This window comes from Atractosteus spatula, chromosome 22, assembly GCF_055471065.1.
Source record: "Atractosteus spatula isolate fAtrSpa1 chromosome 22, fAtrSpa1.hap1, whole genome shotgun sequence".
NCBI classification, from domain to species: Eukaryota; Metazoa; Chordata; class Actinopteri; order Semionotiformes; family Lepisosteidae; genus Atractosteus; species Atractosteus spatula.
This window is the reverse complement of record NC_142727.1, coordinates 14,134,361-14,152,915: the sequence shown is the minus strand read 5'-3', so window position 1 is coordinate 14,152,915 and position 18,555 is coordinate 14,134,361. Positions and strand designations below refer to the sequence as shown.

General features: G+C 37.9%; 1 protein-coding gene across 1 annotated transcript in view; it reads right to left on the bottom strand.

The window, feature by feature from the left end:
• The window catches only part of LOC148816841 (junctional adhesion molecule 3B-like), a 54,873-nt gene extending 37,148 nt beyond the window's left edge, over positions 1–17,725 (bottom strand). Inside the window, exon 1 of the mRNA XM_088939435.1 lies at positions 17,640–17,725. Coding sequence (XP_088795561.1) covers positions 17,640–17,688 — 49 coding nt within the window. The 5' untranslated portion in view covers positions 17,689–17,725. The remainder of the gene's footprint in view (positions 1–17,639) is intronic.
• Between the last annotated feature and the right edge of the window lie 830 nt (positions 17,726–18,555).

Genomic DNA, 18,555 nt, shown 5'->3' with positions numbered 1-18,555 from the left:
TTTTCACATCAAATGTGATTGCTGCCCAAGACAAAGGCTAGTTCTGTCATTTGGATTTTCCCTTCGAAGATGGATCTTCTCCCGAAGACTGACAGGATTTATCAGATTACAGGCACACTTGGGACAGCAGAAAGCGCAAAAAGCCTTACATAAAACATCTGGAGTTTAATCCAGAGTACAAACCAAAGAAACCAGATTTAGTTTTTAATCTTCGTACACTTTATTGATGTATAAAAGCATATTTTCTTTTCTCTATTTCTCTTCTGTTTAGTATCATTTACTTTCATAAGTTCATCAAGCTGCTACAATGAGATACCTGTACAAAGGGTTTAGAACTGTAGTTGGTATTCGTGCAGATTATAAATGTAGTGGGGAGTTCACTCCTGATGTAAATCTGAGTAACTCTGAGGCTGAATGTAGTTTTTTAGTTCTCTCCTTAAGTGGGAAGGGAAAAGGGAGGACAGTGACATTCATGTTGTATAACTCAGTAAGGGCTGAGTCTAATTAAAGAATTAAACTGTAGCAAAAACACATAATTATGAAACTGATGTACGGTTTTATTACTGTTCATCGGAATGTATGAATAAATATAAAACACTGCAGAAGTGACGAAGTTATAAAAAATTATGCAATATTGAAACATTACACAAAAATGCTAAACCACAGGAAACATCACATTTGCTCTTTGAATACCTAAGAAATATTTTGAAAACAAATTGACAAAAACTGCATTTCTTTTCCTTACAGTGTTTCCTAACACAGGTTCAATAATTCAGAGCAGATTTGCTCTTAACATCAAGCAGAAAAATCATGCTTTTCCTATGTGAACACAAATTGCATTTGGAGTCAACATAATTTCACAATAGAACAAAGGGCAAGGAAAATTTAATTTAACCTGTGATTTCCTGTGAGACCTTTTCAACAGCATATCTTTAAAAGACACTCATTAGTATATGAACCCCAAAAATTAAAGGCAAAGAAAAGGCTTTTGTTAGGATATAAATGCTATGAAATGATAACAACACTAAATGCAGTCCACATCTTCAGACTTGGGTGTTTCTTTAGTGTCTGTAATTGCTTATTTTTTCTTGGACCACTAACTGAGCTCCCTAGATTCATGTTGTTGCAAGAACTAACAACCCAGTGACTGAACAGAATTCGTTTTCTAAATATTTTATGAAGGAAGCAGCAGGTTTGTTGTCAAATGAAATAAACTAACAAGTTTGAAGTATTTAATTTTGCACCTCATATTCAAGTTTTGATTTTCATTTGCACTTGAGATTTTGGGTTAAAACTCTTTGTATTCTTTGGTGAAACAAATGCATAGGGAAGCTTCAACAGCATTTCAAATGCATTCCATATCACTTTCAAATGCTGAAATTAAATTCACCTACTGCTCATGAAGATGAAAACTGAAATTACACTTCAGAGTGCAACATGCACTCAACACAATCAAAAACACTGTTAATGACCTCTTCATCCATTGAAATAGAAGAAACGCACAAGCATAATGAAGAAAAGGCAATTTCCATTACATAACTGATATTACAATATGATGTTACAATATCTGACGATGAGTTATATTATCTTTCTCTTATTTACATATTTTATTTCTGTACCATATACCTTTTAGTTATAAATAGTTCACACATATTACTATACTGTATATCAGTGTGCATATATTGTATGAACTGTACTTCTGTTTAGCTTTGATGAAGACAGTAGCCAAATTCTAAACAATAAACTATTATTTCTACTAATGGTTTTGTGACCACTAATGAACAGCTTACATTAAAGAGTATTGAACTGTATTTGGAAATAATAAGTGACATACTGGCAAATATTTATATCTTTAATGAAGTCGCCATTTGCACTTTCATTTTCCAGTTCTTTTTCATATCAGTTTTGCATGTGGATACATGTGATCGCAGGTCCGGTTAACAGACACCAGACGGATACAGAACCACAGATCAGATTATAATATAATACATATGGCTGTACTGTAGCACTTTGTAGGATTGAAACTAGCCAGCCAGAAAAGACCTGCACACGCAAAAAGCTTTGCAATGTCAAATATGGGCCAACATATTTCTGTTGGCAAACTCTGCTTGCTATACTGTCAATGGGCATTCTATCAGCCATAAATACCATATTTTGGACGGCTGTCACAGAACATTCTGACTTTGGCCTGCTCCTTGTTACTTTATAAAGGACGTTCTAGTGTCACTTCATAAGCCAACCATCAAGGTTCACGACTGTGATTCAATCTCTGCAGCTGTCCACAGCAATTACAGCCCACCCCTGATAAGCACTGCACTGCAGCCGGCAACGCCTTAGACGGTTTTGATAATTGTCTGATCTGATGAACCGGTCAGAGGAAATGCTCACTTCAAACTGGGCTGGAGAGCTTAACCCGCATAAACTGTGGCACATCTGGGGCCTGTCGTTCTTGGGGGCGAGCACGGCAACAGAGAACGCAAACACTGCCATTTTAAGACACTGCTGGAAAGAGGAACAACATTCTCCTAACATCGCCGAATGGGGGCAGAGGAGGTAGAAGAGCAACTCGCACGCACTCGGTGTTTGACACACTAAATCAAACTGCACCAGCGTGATTGCATGCTAACGTACAATGCTGTTGGATGCTCCTTTTTACACTGCAAAGGCCTTAAAGTACACTGAAGAAAAGTAATTTAACCACCTCGATGGAAACAGTTTTCTCAGATTAAAAGCAGAAAACACAGAGACTCCCACTCGAAACCAGGTTTTACAGAAGTTACATTAAAATGCTTTCCCTTTTAACTTTTAACTCCTTTCATTGTTCAATAAATTATTTGTAGGCTATATTCTTTCCCCACTATTTTGTTTAATATTTCATGCTGCACACATCTGGGCTTTGTTTATTTTAAACCAAACAACAGAAACAAATATAGTGCATTTGTAAGTCTCATTTTCCAGAGGCCACTTAAGTTGCTGGTGTCGATAGGCTGTGTTTCTGGGAGTCTCTTCCACTTTTTATCAAGAGTTTTTTTAAGACCAAACCCATATCATGTGATAAAGAGTAAAGGTGAACTGCGTGAACAAAATGGTCATTCCGCGTTCTCAATGCATTTCTACATTTAATCTAATATAACATACTACAGTATCCTTACTACATGAATGACCAAAGTTTTACATTCACAGAATACAAGTCCAGCAAGTAAACATCTTATACCTGCAGTACAGTGCAGACTTTACAATAAGTTATGCATGGTATACACACAGCAGATGCAATTTTATAATTTAATGGACTTAGTCCTAATGATTGAGCATCACACAATAATAGGATCTCCCTTTAATATTGCGGTCTAATCTCTAAAGCCAAGATTATGTCAATATCTTTCAGCAGTTTCAATCCTTGGCTATCCTTTTTCGAAAATACTGTATTACTCAGTTTGTACTTCTAAAGCATTTGAAAGAAACACATTTTAATTTATTTTCTAAATGTAAAGAAATAAATGAATGCAATAAATTAACTTCAGTCCTGTATAATACTACAACACTGCATAAAAAATACCAGTGGAATAAACCTGAAATAATGATATTGCCTGACTGTCATGTTAAGGGATGGAAGGATAACCATGCCATATTGTTCCTGAATTTAATTCATTATTAATGATTCTATGCAGATTAAACTAACAGTTTAAATGGACATCTTTAATCTGATTGCATCTGATCTCCAAAGTTGTCTGGTTGCATTTGCTTGAGAGATTAGCATCATAAAATACTATGCCCAAAAATATGTTGTTAGAGTTAAAATTGTTTTAATTCCTTTAAGAATATTTTTCAAGTATACACAACTGGATAAGTCTTTGTCAAGAACCCGAGGCAGGAATTGAAGTCAGTATTGACTGCTTTGTTTTGATCAGTGGTTTCAAATGTTTAAGACTGAAAATCTTAAATCAGAAGGGCAAGTTACTTTCAGTGAATTGAACATACAGTAGGCAACTAGCATCAGTTTTGAGTCTAAGTGAAATGACTGTTTAAGAAGACTGCATTTGTGCCATCATGAAATCAACTGCTATATCATCCTTATACCATCATTATACACTTCCCATTGTCTTCTTTTTTATAAATGTAGATGGCTAACAGAGTATTGACACATTACTGATACCGACACTTTCCGAGGCATCAAACCTATCGCAGCATCCATGTAGATATACTACAACTAACATGCCCATAGAAACACTTTGGTCTGGAAACAGCTGTGGTCACATGAAACAGATTCGTAGAAAAGGTTAAGTGACGATATATATTCATAAATTAAATTATGACTGCTCTGTCCCTGATTGTTACATACAGTCTGCCTGCAGTACGTTTTTCTAGGGAGGGGATATATCATAATGAGTAAATAAGCTAGATAAATAAATAACACTGTAAGACTGTAGGCATTTTACACTTATTTACACACTGCATTGTACAGTATCATTTCTAATATGCTGAAAGGTGATCTCATGACCCTTTCAGAATGCAAATGCTTTAATGTTTTAGTTTTGTCAAGGTTCATAAATATTCTAAAGGATAACGCAAAAACACCAGCTCTTTAGCAGTTAATTTTGCACTCCACTCACTCTTAGCTATTATACACATAGTGGGGGGACAGTTGTGGCTTCACATTTGATCAGTAAAGTTGATCAATATCTAGAAATATGATGGTATAATGTGGTACTGTATAGTGAATTTCTGTTTCATACTGCATTTCCCCTTTCAATTTGCTCTACAATGACACGTAATGCAGGCAGTGAAATAATGCAATAAACAGACCCAAAAGAGGTCTCCCCTTGACCTATTGTAAAGGTAACAGACTCACTTTAAAAGTGGAATCTCCTTTCAGTCAATGCCAAGGGGGCTTCTTCTGAGGAGGGAAAAAGGGTGGGGGGAAATATTCAGGACCATACAATACGTTCATGAAAACCTAATCATGTTTAGGCTCATTCTTAACGCCTAAGTAACAATGCGCTCGCGTAGAGAAATCGGAAAAGCCAACCGACGTCCCAGCAGACACCACATAATGGGCATTTAAGCTGCTTTCCAGGAAACAGTGTGAGCTCTGATTACTGCAATCGTGTAAATATTTTTCTGTTGAGTTCACTTATGGTAATATTGTCAGTCATCCGGGAAATACTTCCCGGATGCAGAAGAAGCCAAGTGATCCACATTATTCCCTTCTTCTTAACTCAGTGAGTAGGTAGGTAGGTTAGGTCCCCTTTTCAGGCCATCAAGGCCCATGGGGGAATGGGGGGCAAGGGCCACCATTTTTCTTGACCATCCGACACTGGAGGAGGAGGTGAGGTGGTCAGCATCACACTCCAGCTGGCCTCTTACCCCTGGAAGGATTAACCCCCGGTACTCACTTGGAAAGCAGGCTGAGTGGACCTGGGAGCCGTCTGGAAGGAGTTAGAATTAGCTCCATCGCTTGCCCCTACCTGGGATTGAACCCAGGACCTTCCAGTCAGAAGCTACACGCCCCTGCCATCTGAGCTACCACAGCTCCTAAACTCAGTGAGTAAAATCACCGATTCCATTTAACATGTATGTCATGTGAACAGTGACATACATTTAAAAATCATTTAGCTAAATTATGTTTTTTTTTTCTTGGGATCATATCCCACCATCACCACAAGGTTAAGTGGATGCACATATTCATTGAGTACAGGGCTAGCTGCAGTGTAAGCCTGGACAAATAATTGAAAAGAATATCATTCCAATACTGGATGATGCAGCTAACTATGGCTAGGACATTAGACGCTCTGAATCAATGAATGGCATGCCAAGAAAAATGTAAAACGCTTGACTAGTTGAGCAAGCGCTTTACTAGAAGCAGCTGTACGCATGCCATGACTAATTCATGCGTCTTCTGTTCTGCTTAAAAAATTAGCCTTCGTTAAACACGCAACCAGAATTCCTTAGCTTCAGAGGAATACATGTCCCCATGCTCAATAAAATCACCATGCAAAACTTAAAATCCCAGTTAAGTATTTATGAATACATATTTAGAGTAAAACGATTTGGAGAGAAATGGAAAAATCAGGAATCCCAGAGAAACTGATAAGACTGACAAAAATGTGTGTTGATGGCTCAAGATGCAGAGTAAGAGTGAATGGGCGACTATCAGAAGTGTTTGAGGTAAAGACCTGCGTCAAAAAGCAGACTGCCTGTCCCCACTGCTATTCAATTTAGCGTTGGAAAGAGCCATAAGGAAAGTCGCAGAAATGGAAATGGGAATTAAGTTAGGCAGAAAGATCAATATTTAAGCCTACGCAGATGATGTAGTGCTCATAGGTCAAAGGGAACAAGAATTGAGAGACATGACAAGGGTTTTAGTGAAGGAGGCCAATGGAGTGGGTCTAGAGATCAATATTGACAAATCTAAATACCTCCCTGTAAGTAGACGAGGAAATACAAATGGCTCCCTGGAAGTAGAGGGAATGTCCTTCAGGAAAGTGGAAGATTTTAAGTATTTGGGAGGTGTGATTCAAGAGAAAAATATTATAGAGGAAGAAAATTCCTGGAAATTCTAGCGAGGATTCAGGCTGGAATTAGATCCAGATTTGCTATGGGGGAAATGATGAAGTCAAAACTGCTGTCACGAACAACCAAAACAAGGATAAACAAGACAATAATCCAGCCAGCAGAACTGCATGGGGCAGAGCTGTGGACTCTCACTAAACAGATGCTTTTGAAAACAGTGTCTTAATTTTTGCACCAGTGAAAGAAAATGAAGAATGGAGAAGAAGGAAAGACAGAGAATTAAGAGAGCTGTATAAGGACCCTGACATTGTTGCTACTGTCAAAGGAAGAAGACTACGGTGGTATGGCCATGTGATGAGAAGAGATCCAGACCTACTAACAGAGCTAGCAGAAGAGGATATTGAGGGAAAGAGGCCACAAGGAAGACCTAGAACAAGACGGCTTGACTCAGGGAAAGCAGATGCTGGCAAGGCGGAAGCTGGCGTACAGCAGATGCCTGGAGAGACAGGATGTGATGGAGGAGGCTAGTGGGTGAGGAAATGGACTGGCTTCGGTTCGAGATGCTATCTCAGTAAAAAAGTAACATGGTAGATCATCCTGTGGCACTGAGAATAGCTTACTAAAATATTAATTTTGCACAGCACAAATTACATAGCACATCTCAACCGAAGCTTGAGTTTAAAACTCTAACCCATCCGTGATGAGCATTTTCTCACTCTTCTTCACAACGGCTATCCCTGGGAGATGCCAGCCAGTGAGATGAACTTCTTCCACACTGTACAAAAAAAATGATTCAAAGGGGATCAAAACTCATTTCAGTTTAATGTTGTTTCAGATTTTTAAAGGCCAAAAACACTTGCCAAGTGAATCAGTCTTTTGTTGTTCGCTCAACCTCGCTTTGCAACTGGACAGTTCTGTACCCAGTGCCACACAAGGATGTCTTTTGTATTAATACAAATTCATGAGTTAATAATGAAGTCATTAAAGGACTTCTGGAGGGGAATTCTGCAAACATAGACATTTCACAGGATTAAAAACAAATGTAGTCTGTATTGCAGACATTAATCAAATTATAATCATAAAAAAGATGAAGATATCCATTAACATGTACCCATGAGGCTATGAGGGCAGACTGCTATTTGAGTTTAAGTTATTTCTTTGAGAATCTCCCCCAACCGTGTTTTTCAAAATCTAGTCTTCCAAAGTAAGATTTCATTATTAATGCAGCTTTAAAATGTGGGCAAATCTTCTCAAGCAGCACTTAAATGTGTTGTCAAACCCATAAAGGGTATGACTGATGACCAGGACTGCATTCTTAAATTCCAGCCATTGTCACTGAGACAGAAACCTGAATGCTGTTTGTCACTTTCTATTTTGAAAGTTTCTCAGTTGAGATGTGAGAAGGTTGTAGGGATGTTGCTGAAACAGATTTCATAAGCACTTACATAAAATATAATCATCATAATCTTGATCTCTAGCACTTCTTCCTAGAAATCTTCCTCTCTTTCTACTGTACATCAGATTCCCACAATTGTGTCACTGGGCAGGGTTATAAATATAAATATATATATATATTATGGTCTGAAAAATTACGATGTCTACTGTGCCTTACAATTAGCAGAAAATAAATGTTTTAGGGAAAAACAGCTTGATATAGTCTATTTTCCTGCTTTCCTACTGCTTTAATCCAAGAACATAAAAACAGTAAATCAGTAAACCCACCAGTGTACTCATGTGTAGACCCCAAAAGTCCCTTTTCATGAATCCAAAAAACTTGTTTAAGTTTAAAACTTGTTTTGCATCGTCTTTTAATCACAGGATGAAACACCTATTTATTAAGGCTAAGACAAAATATCAAAGAAAGACTTCTCTGGCGACCCTAATAAATATAGACAGATGCTCACATTCCAATTTTGTCACCACAGCGGCAGCATCCTAACAAGGAGATACAAAATCGTGAGCAGCACGAGGCACTATTTCTGTCGCCCTTTTTCTTTAAATAAAGAACACCTTTGGATGTCAACCAAAATGCAATCACAGGGGGACATCAAGAATCAGACTGAATCTTCCGATTCCCGCGGTGTCTTCACGCAAACACAACATAACCTGTAAAACCTGTAGCCTCAAAAATACTGTATCTAGAATTTCTGGAACATTACACATTGGCTCTGTACCACCAAAAAAAATGACATTTGATTTCACACTTCATGTATTGGTGTGATGTAAACATGAAAATGCAATTTTTCCAGTCATTTCAATGAAAGATCACGGAAGAACGGTACTTATACTATTTATAATTAGATCGTTCCATCTGTTCCAAGGACTATTAAAGATGTAAAATTGTTCACCAAAGACTGTAAACACATGAATTTCATTCTCACTGAGTTTCACAAAAAAGCGGTCGTTCAAACAAATGAAATTGCAGCTTTCAATGCAGATACCGGGGCTGGCACACAGATAAAGCTGAAAGCAACAAAAATTAGGGCTATCATATGGAAGATACTGTAGAAACCACTGCATCTGTTTAAGAACTAAAAAAGGTTAAAAAGGTTCCAATATTGTTTTTCTTTTTCCAGATATCCTATCATAGTTAATATATACATAAACTCTTTACCTACAGGGATAGAAATCATACTCCTTCACATCTAATGTCCATCTGAGAAGTGCTTAACTTTATTAGTTCACTAATTCAATAAGTAATTAAAGGTATCAGAACAAAACGTTAAATGAGTTACAGTTAAGAATCTCAGATGATTATTACTCTGCCTCTTTTAATTATGAAGCTTAAAAACTTAGAATAAGACCAAAATCCAATGAAGTAAATATCTAATTTCATGTAAAGGCTTGGGATTTGACAGGACACAATAGGGAAACCAAAAGAAAATGGAAAAACAACCCCTCCACTTAGTCTTGAAACTCTTGATTTTTTTAGTTGTATTTAGACATAGCATCTTCATACTCTTTACTTTCAAGACATAATTGAAAACGTTCCCTGTCCTGCCAATGTATTTTGGCCAATACATTAAATTCCCCACAGCAAGTCAGAACATTGTCACTTTACCTTTGTTCCTGCTAGTAATTACACTCAAACTGTGTGACAGATGGCTAAGATCCCCGCTTTAAGTGCGCAGGAATTAAATCACTTTTCTGTCAGTTACAGCAATATTGATTAACCACTCAAGCCAAATGCTATAAAATATAGTTGTTGAGGCTTTTAACTTTACTTTTAGCTGACTTTGCAGTTCTGACATTTTAAGATTACAGCATTTAAGTACTTATCTTATTTAATGCTGTTGGAAAACCTCCAAGCAGAGAATTCTCTTGGAATGTTTTCAGGGGAAGCGTTCTTCATTTCCCTCGGAAAAGCGAGTTTACAGAAGTCTTATCAGTGCTTATATTTAAAAAAACACTAGTTATCAAGGTTCTGTAAACAGGTTTTAAAAGAAAACAACCAACATTCGCAAAAGGCCAACAAAAGCTTTTTCTTTTCATTCAGATCTCAGAATTGATACAGTTATTTTAACACTAACCACAATGTTCACTTTTCCAGCAGATGTGGTTTGGTTGGTCTTATGATACTACTGTACATGTTTTCCCTTTAGGATACCAAAAACAGAAATTTCAAGAGGGACAAAGAGTGCTGTGAGATTTAGGGGTTTTCTCTCCTTGTTAGCTGAGCCAGTAGATCCCAAAAATAAAGATACTTGAGCGACCCCCATTAGGATTAGGAGCTGTAATTTTAAAATAAAAACCCATTTGATCCCATTTGGGATCCTCACGATAGAAATCCAATCATGTGTCTGATGCACACATATACAATTCCAGTCACGCCCTTCCCCTGAGGACTGAGGTACTGTACTGCCAGTTTGATAGGGGTTTGATAATGCAATCAAAATTCATGTAACGTTGAGCCTGTGTTTTAAGTCTACATATACATGCAGACATACCGTACATGTTACCCAATGAGCCAAATGTTAGGAGAGGGTGACAGACACTGTATTCATATGTTATTCTAACACTGAAAATGTTTCCGTGGAAAGTTTCACTTTCGGATGATGAGACTAGTGGCACTTTTGTAACCATTTCAAAAGAAAGAACTCTGCTCACTGCATTTTTTATGCATTAGAATTATCTGATGGGTTAACTGATCTGATCTGATAACTGTACAGAGACTAATAAATTAGAAAAAATTGTAATAAAAGTAAATTTCCTTAAGAGCAAAATGGTGTCATAAAGATGTCTAATTTATTCTTATTTCTTATTTTGATTTCCCTTGATGTTATACAAATCTTCAGAGCTCAAGTAGATCAACTACTATTTACAACTCCATGTTGACAGCATTTCAGTGCCTTTTGGATAAACTGCAGCTCTCTTTGACTTATTGATATGCTGTAAATTTCAATTCCATGAAATGCAAATCTTACAATGCAATTTGTTAAAATATTTTCCAAATGTAATTAATTTGGAAAAGTGTGATTTACAAAATTAGTTACAGACAGTTATATAGTTATTAGTTGTCTAGTTTACAAAATTAAACTAGACAAAGAGTGAACATTGCATAAATAAAGGAATTTCTTGGCAAAATAAACAGTAGCTTTTAGCTCCTTTTAAAAATGTACTGAGAAGGTTTTCAAATACTTTTCACATACACTATAAGACTTTTCTCTAGTAAATCATTCTCATTTAATCTCTAAAGAAATGGAGACTAGACATAAACATTTTAACTAGAAAGGAGATATCTGTGCATTTTCACCTGAATATATAACCCATTCATGTTTTATGTTAAGACTGTGGAGAACACCTAGGTCAGTCATGCTGAATATGACAATATTAGCGCAGCTTTCTTGTAAATGTCATCAACATTCAAAGAAATGCATTTTATTCGACTGTTTAAAAAACCTGCCAACATTTCAATGAAGCTGCTTCACCGCTTATTTTCACAGTAGCAGCCAGGCACTATTTTGATCAATGCCCGTCTTCCTCATAATATTCTTACTGACATCCAAAGAATGCATGTTTGCCATTCCTGAAAAGCCACTGGTCTAGCCTGGCTTTCCCTTCTAACATCTGCTCCTCTTTGCAAAAGAGGGGGAAAAAAGCTTTTAATAAAAACGGGATATGACTGAATAAAACCAGCCTTTCGAGTACTCGGTGAAGAATGTACAGAGAATCCTGCTTATGAAACAATAATAGAATTCTGATGCTTATCTTCAGAACCTTCAGCTAATCATCGGCTATGTTCTAGGGAAGACCATTTGGTATGTTTTTATATTTTAAGGAAGGCCTGACTAATCCATACGTTTTTTTAAGGATCGTAAAGACGTGCTAATGGAACAGGGCCAGAGGAATCTCTTCTAAATCTTTAAGCTTCCAAGCATTTGTAGATCCACTCGTGCAATAAGGTATGTGCTACACATCCCATCTGCTACCCACAGGAACAGCCTGCGACTGGGAAAAATGTAGCCAGAGTTCTGCTTGCTGTGCCGTTCCCATCAGCTTCTTCCACCCCACCGTTCCTCAGCTGTTCTGGTATATTAGAACACATGAGCTACAGGACATGTGCAGCCTTCTTTGGTTCAAAGTCTAAGCATTCCTAGCTCTGGTCTGTCATATATACAGAGCAATTGGATTTCTAAAGTACGTGGCTGGCCACTGAACTCCTTTTTTTTTTTAAGGAAACCACACTTAGGTCAACCAGACTGAACCTGTGGATTAATCATCACCATCTGAAAACAATAGGTTTCTCCAGACAGGATGTGTCTCTGTCTTACGAAAAGCATTAACATCTTCTCCCAAACAAACTGGTGCACCGAATGTACTCATTGTCATTTTCAAATGACTACCAGCAGATTATAAGCTTTATAAAGAACAAAAGAGACTCTTACTCTTCATTTTTTCCCAGTTTTTCAACTTTGTCCAGTAAAGTCATTGAAGTGCATGTGTCATAAACACCTTTTCAAGCCCTACATAGGCCCTACATACTCCTATTCATCCAGCTGTACCTTTTCTGAGACAAATGCCTACACTAACAATTTATTGTTTTTTTTCTAATCCTTCTCGTGTCAATATTTTCGAAAACAAACTTATTTCCAATTGTAAGGCCTCATTGGAGACATGGGATTTTTTAAAACTTGTAATCCAAAAGGAATGTAATGACCAGTACATGTTGTAATTATTATTGTTGCCCTATTGTTACTAAGGAAACTATTGAAACGTCCATTAAACCCCCTGTTTTCCACATTGTACAATCTGCTGAGGAAACGCTATCCAACATTCAGTTAACGGAAAGCCCAATTAAATTGGGAGAACACACAAATAACCAATGAGACATTTTAGCTACTCTATAGAGGTCCTGAGAACCAAATAATCTAGCAACTACTTCAATTTTCTGATTTCAAAAAGGGTCTATTTTTTAGCGTGACTCTGTGATAATACCAAAAACAGTGGCCAGCTTCCACAGAATTTTATACATGCTGCAAACTGCAGTGTACTACATAAAACTACTGAGATTCAGCACTTTCATCAATGTGCCAAGCTCCTTGCTTGTGTTTTGATGTCAGAGTATGTACTCATCTGGCTAAATCCCTAGAATTATTTCTCTGACTCCCAGGAAAAGTTCTGCCAGTGTCTTTCACTTTGACCTTTCTGATCAAAAGCTGTGGGAAGGAGGAAAAAAGCACTTAGCTTCAGGTGCTTCTTTAAAGCAACTTGTGTCATTGTTTTTACCAGTAGTGAAGCTTTTCGCCAGCAGTCTGGAATAATGCCACAAAACTACAGTACAGTGTTTCACCAGCTTGCGTGCCCATTACAGCATGCTGTGAGTTGCTCTCTAGTTCTGGTCATTTTAGAGATGCACTGCATGTGGCATCCATAAATAGACCCTTCAAGCTGTTTTTCCATGCTCTTGAAAAAGTCTAACACACAATAATAAATATCACAATTGTTCATGAATCTTTGTCAGGACTCTGACAAACATAAAGTACATAGAAATTGGGTGAGATATTCTTTTGCACATTAGAATGAGGAACTCCAAATGCAGCTTCACTTTCCCATGCCTGAATATGGTGGGACACAGGCAGAATGCCTCCAATGTGTCAGCTACAATACACTGGCATCGCCATAGAACCATATTTTGCTTCAGCAGTTGTCACAGAGCTCTTCTTAGTCCTCCTGCCAACCAATTTCCAGACAGTTGCAGAACGGAGCCCAAAGTAAAGATTACGAACTGCGAGAAGTCCGACAGTCTTCTGGAGATCAAAGCGCTCCCCCTCGATGTACAGTATGAGGATCATTCCAGCCTAACATCAAGGAGAAGGCAGGAACAAGAAGTTAAGCACTTTATATTCTGTTGCAAAAGAACAGGGTGGCACCGTGGCAGTCAGTGGAGACTCTGCAAGACTTCACCAGCACAGTGATAAAAATACAAACAAAATATTCTATAGCCTAAGGTGATGCGAAAACAAATCCACTTACCAGCCAAGTCTTACTTATCCTCTCCAGAGATTCTAAGGCACAGAAAGATGCAGGATATTTGACTATTATTTGAAGACGTTTTAAAGGTAGCTTTCTCACCTTCTTGAATCACGGGTTGACTTGACATCGATGGACTTTCATTCTGCTAGATATGCTTTAGCTGAAAGGGGCAGACTTCGAATGATTATTTTTTGCCAACCTGAATGTTTTATGTCAACATTAAAAATATAGATAAACAAAGCTTGAACTATTCATACACTATTATTTTACAGGTTTTCCAAGTGTCTTTTTGGAACATTTACCTTTCTGACCAAAAGATGAAGTTCAATTAATTCACACAAAACTCTTAATGGAACCAACAGGCTAGCAGAAGGGGGGCTTTGCTACCAGTAATATTTGTTTCTGGTTTGTCGCTCTGCGTAAAAGAACTACATTATCTTTTCTCTGATGAGGAGTTAAAAATAAATGACAAGTGCCAAACCATCAAATCTACTGCCAATCACACCTCCCGACTGGAATAAAAAAAAAAATCTTTAAAGCCTATCTCTAAAGATTGTCCCGGGACAGGTCACTTCAGAGGCTATAAATAAAGAAAAAGCTGAATCTCTAAACATGGCTTTACACTAGTTTGGAAATGTTCCACTGAGTATCGTACTGCTTCAAAATATCTTGGCACCACGTTGTTTTGGCTGGAGGTAGTATTAAATTCCTCTCTTCAAGAAGAATTAAATCTTAAACAACAATAGAAGCAGTAACCTCCACAGTGTCATAACAAACAAAACGAAACCCAGAAACAGCTTCATCTTTAATTCCTTTTCCCTGGCAGGAAAAATACATAAAAATGGCACAGCACAGCAGGGAAGCTCTTTCGGCTATTGAATCTGAAGTTATGAGCACACGGCCCAAGTATTTCAGACTCAGTAACTATATTTAAAAAAAATATTTTAGAGTGTCTAACACAATAGCTCTTGATAACCACAATGGACACATTTCTGCAAAATGACTGTTGGCAATAACGTGGGCCTGCTTTTCCACACGCCATGTTTGAAGACAGATCAGCAGAAACTGTGCTGCAAAAGGATTTTTTCATTGTTGAAACATTTTTTAAAAAAAGGGAACCCGTCAATATTGTTTTAGTTTAAAGTTTAAGTTTAAAGTGGGCTTTTCATGCCTACATTATTTTGATCGTTGAAGTTAGAAAAGAAGCTTCTAGCCCGATTTGTAAAGCCCGATAATTCTTTTTAAAATGATAATATCTTCAAAGGCTATTTTAAGAGATGCAAAGCAAGCAGGAAAAGAAAGTCATGCCAAACAACTGCTGAATCATTGATCTACTTGTAGATACTGTATTTAATTTTTCAGGCTATGTGAATGTCCCTAATTGAATTTAGGGTACAACATTTAAATGAATGTAAAACATTGAGAGTTGTTTTCAAACTCCTAGAAAACACATACCAATTTTTATTACTCTTTAAAGTTTGCAGGTTTACAAATGTCTATATATATATGTTATAGATAAAAATATAAACATATTTAGCTTCGATGAGCACTGAGTTGACTTCCCTGCTAATGTCTGAGTTATACTTTCATTCAGCCTTCATCAGTGCTATAATTGGGTAGACTACCCTAAAGAGTATCTGCACAATACTGAAATTACAGATGTACAGTAATTAACAAGAACCAGCTGATTATGCTGATAGTTGTAGTATAAACTATCTTTCCTACACACGACCCACGCTGCTTCGGTTAGGTAGTCCAATGACACAGATCATTAGCTTCTTCATTACTGAATTGCTTGGTGTGTCAGGACATTAATTACGAGGTGGTAACGAGGCAAGTACGAAAATTTCTGTTTAGCGGCATCAACACACAGAGTTAGGGACTGTAATGCACAAGACATTTTCATGCCACTGATGTTGTTGCTAATTAAGCAGCAAGATAACCCACTTCACAGCAAGCAAATTAAACTGACGCATTTGGTATGTTGTGCTGTTTTTTTCTTCATGAAAGTCAAAGCTATAAAGCCTTCAAGAATAACATTTTCACTCCTGTAAATATGCACAGTAGGCTTTTCAGAATCAGCATAGCCCTGCTAGTGAGAGGTATAATCAGTTGATTGAGTTTTCAGTTCTCCTTCTAATTCTGTTAAAGGCGTGGGTGGCATTTTATTTAAGTAAGATTAGATGGGACTACCTACAGTACAGTTACCCGCTCCGATTAACAGCTGCACTGAAGAATCAGAGCAAAAAGTGTTTTAAAGCACACGACCATAAGATACAGCATGTTTATGAAGCCGCAACACTGAAACTTTACACTATTTACAGTGAGAAGCTGTACTTCGGGGACACCTTGGTGCGCTGTTTACATTTATTCTTCTACTGCCTCTGAAACACCTACTGTATTCCTTCTAAACTCACAATAAACTACAAAACATAATAAACAAGGCAAACTACTGCGTTGACCGTCACTGTGCTCTGCAATAATAATAACCACCACCACCACCACAACAATAATAACAGCGAGTGAAAAATATTTACATTCTGTTTCATAATATTTTTAATATTATATTAGTAACATTGTAATGATATTTTTATATTGTATTACAAATGCCACATGACTTGCCACAATACAAAAAAACAAGACAGACCGCTGCGGGGCGGAGGGAGGAGGGTGACTATAACGGACTGAAATCGCCTGCTGTCCCACCGGCCACGCATGCCGGCTCCGGCTCAGCCCTGCTGTCGCACGGAGCGGCGGTGCGGGACCGCTGCGGGACCGGTGCGCTCAGCCGGCGACCCCCGCCGAGCCGCGGACCGTCCGCTCCAGCCGGCGCTCCCGACCGCACGGCCGCTATCCTGCATCCCTCGCACCAACTTTTCTCCCACTTCTCTCTCTCTCTTTCTCTCTCTCTCTCTCTCAACTCCCAAGTTTTATCCGTGTACTCCGCGTATCCCGGCTTCAAAACACGCGTGAAAATGTCCCAGCCTGAGCTCTCTCTAACCACACAGTCACCGCGATTCGCTAAATAACGTCTTGCTACCAATCACCCGACAAAACTTGTTTTTTTTTTTTTGTGGTCGTCGTCTTTGTCGTAGCTGAGGTTCCCCAGAAAACAGACGGCGAAACACCCGTCTCACATCCGGACTTCAGATATATATTAAGTTAAGAAGCAAGCAAACGCCACCTTTACTTTTTTTTTCCCGACCCAGAGATTTCAAAATGTAACGTGCAGCTCAGAGCAGATATTTATTCTTCGCTTTTGGGGAAAGCATATTAATAATAAGAGCCGGGGTGTCCCGTTATCTCGCGAATATTGCCTGAAGGGTTCAGTATGTACCGTTATCTTCCCCCAAACCCAAAGCTGCAATAAAGACAGCTTTTATCACTGCACACTCGCGTTTCTCTTCAGCGTTGCAGCAGGATAGGTAGCTAATTGTAACAACAATAAAACAATAAGGAACCCACGTTGAGTTCATCTGATTTTTTTTTAAAAAAAAGCTCTATAGCTGGGTCTTTCGAGCTGTTCTTGTACCAATTTCGTGGAGCTGCGGATAATGGAAACGCACACACACGCACACCCCACAGTTCAGAGGGGAAAAGAAGAAAATAACGTTACAGTTCAATACATGAAACAGCCCATTTCTGCATAGACTCACAGTGTGCAGAGAAGAGGATCAGAAATCCTGCCAGCCTTGCTTTCGCCATCTTGTTGAGTTGCTCAATGGATTATCTGCCCGTACATGCGCAAAATAGAGGGGGTAGCTTTCAGATGATAGGGAGGACCACTGGAGAGAGGGAGGGGAGAGTCTGTTGTAGAGAGTTTCCATAGCTACATGCATCGTTTTTAAGGACAGCCTTTCCAAAAAATTTACTTTTTTTCCCCTCCCAAACAGGATTGGTGGTTTTTACCGTTACAGTTCTTGATTTGTAGTCTTACAGTAGTGCTGTAAATGATTTAGACGATATTTCTCACGCACTGGCTGATGAAAGGTTTTTTTTTTGGGCTTACAGGACATTTTTTTAAGTCAAGTATTAACCTCTTCCTGCGTGAATATTTTTCTCGCCCGCAGTTATGTTTCAAAGGTCTAAAAAAGTGGAATGCTCTTTACATTTATATAAATGCCTAGTAGATCCCACTAACCTAGTTCAAAGCTTAATCTTCATAATCTTCATATTATGGACTAGAGAGTGTGCATCAAGCTTATTTTTATTGTTTTGATCAATTCTTATTGGACAGCACCTCAGAAATGTAAGGTGTGTGATCTTTTCCCAATTATAGTTCTTCAATAAACTACTTTAATCAATTGTTTTCAATTATTTGTTTTGATGTTTATTTTCTGCTGAAACATTGACACAATACACAGATAAGCACATTAACCAAAGATATAACATCAATTCTAATTATATCAAGGTAGTATAATTTTTAGTACTCTTACTGTCATAATAGAAGATAGAAACTGTATACAGTATATGAGATTCAATTCACCCCCCTTATACTGCAACCAGCAATAGACTCAGGCACACTGTGCCTAAGCAATAATTTGACTTTTCTTCAAATAATGCCAGGCTGGA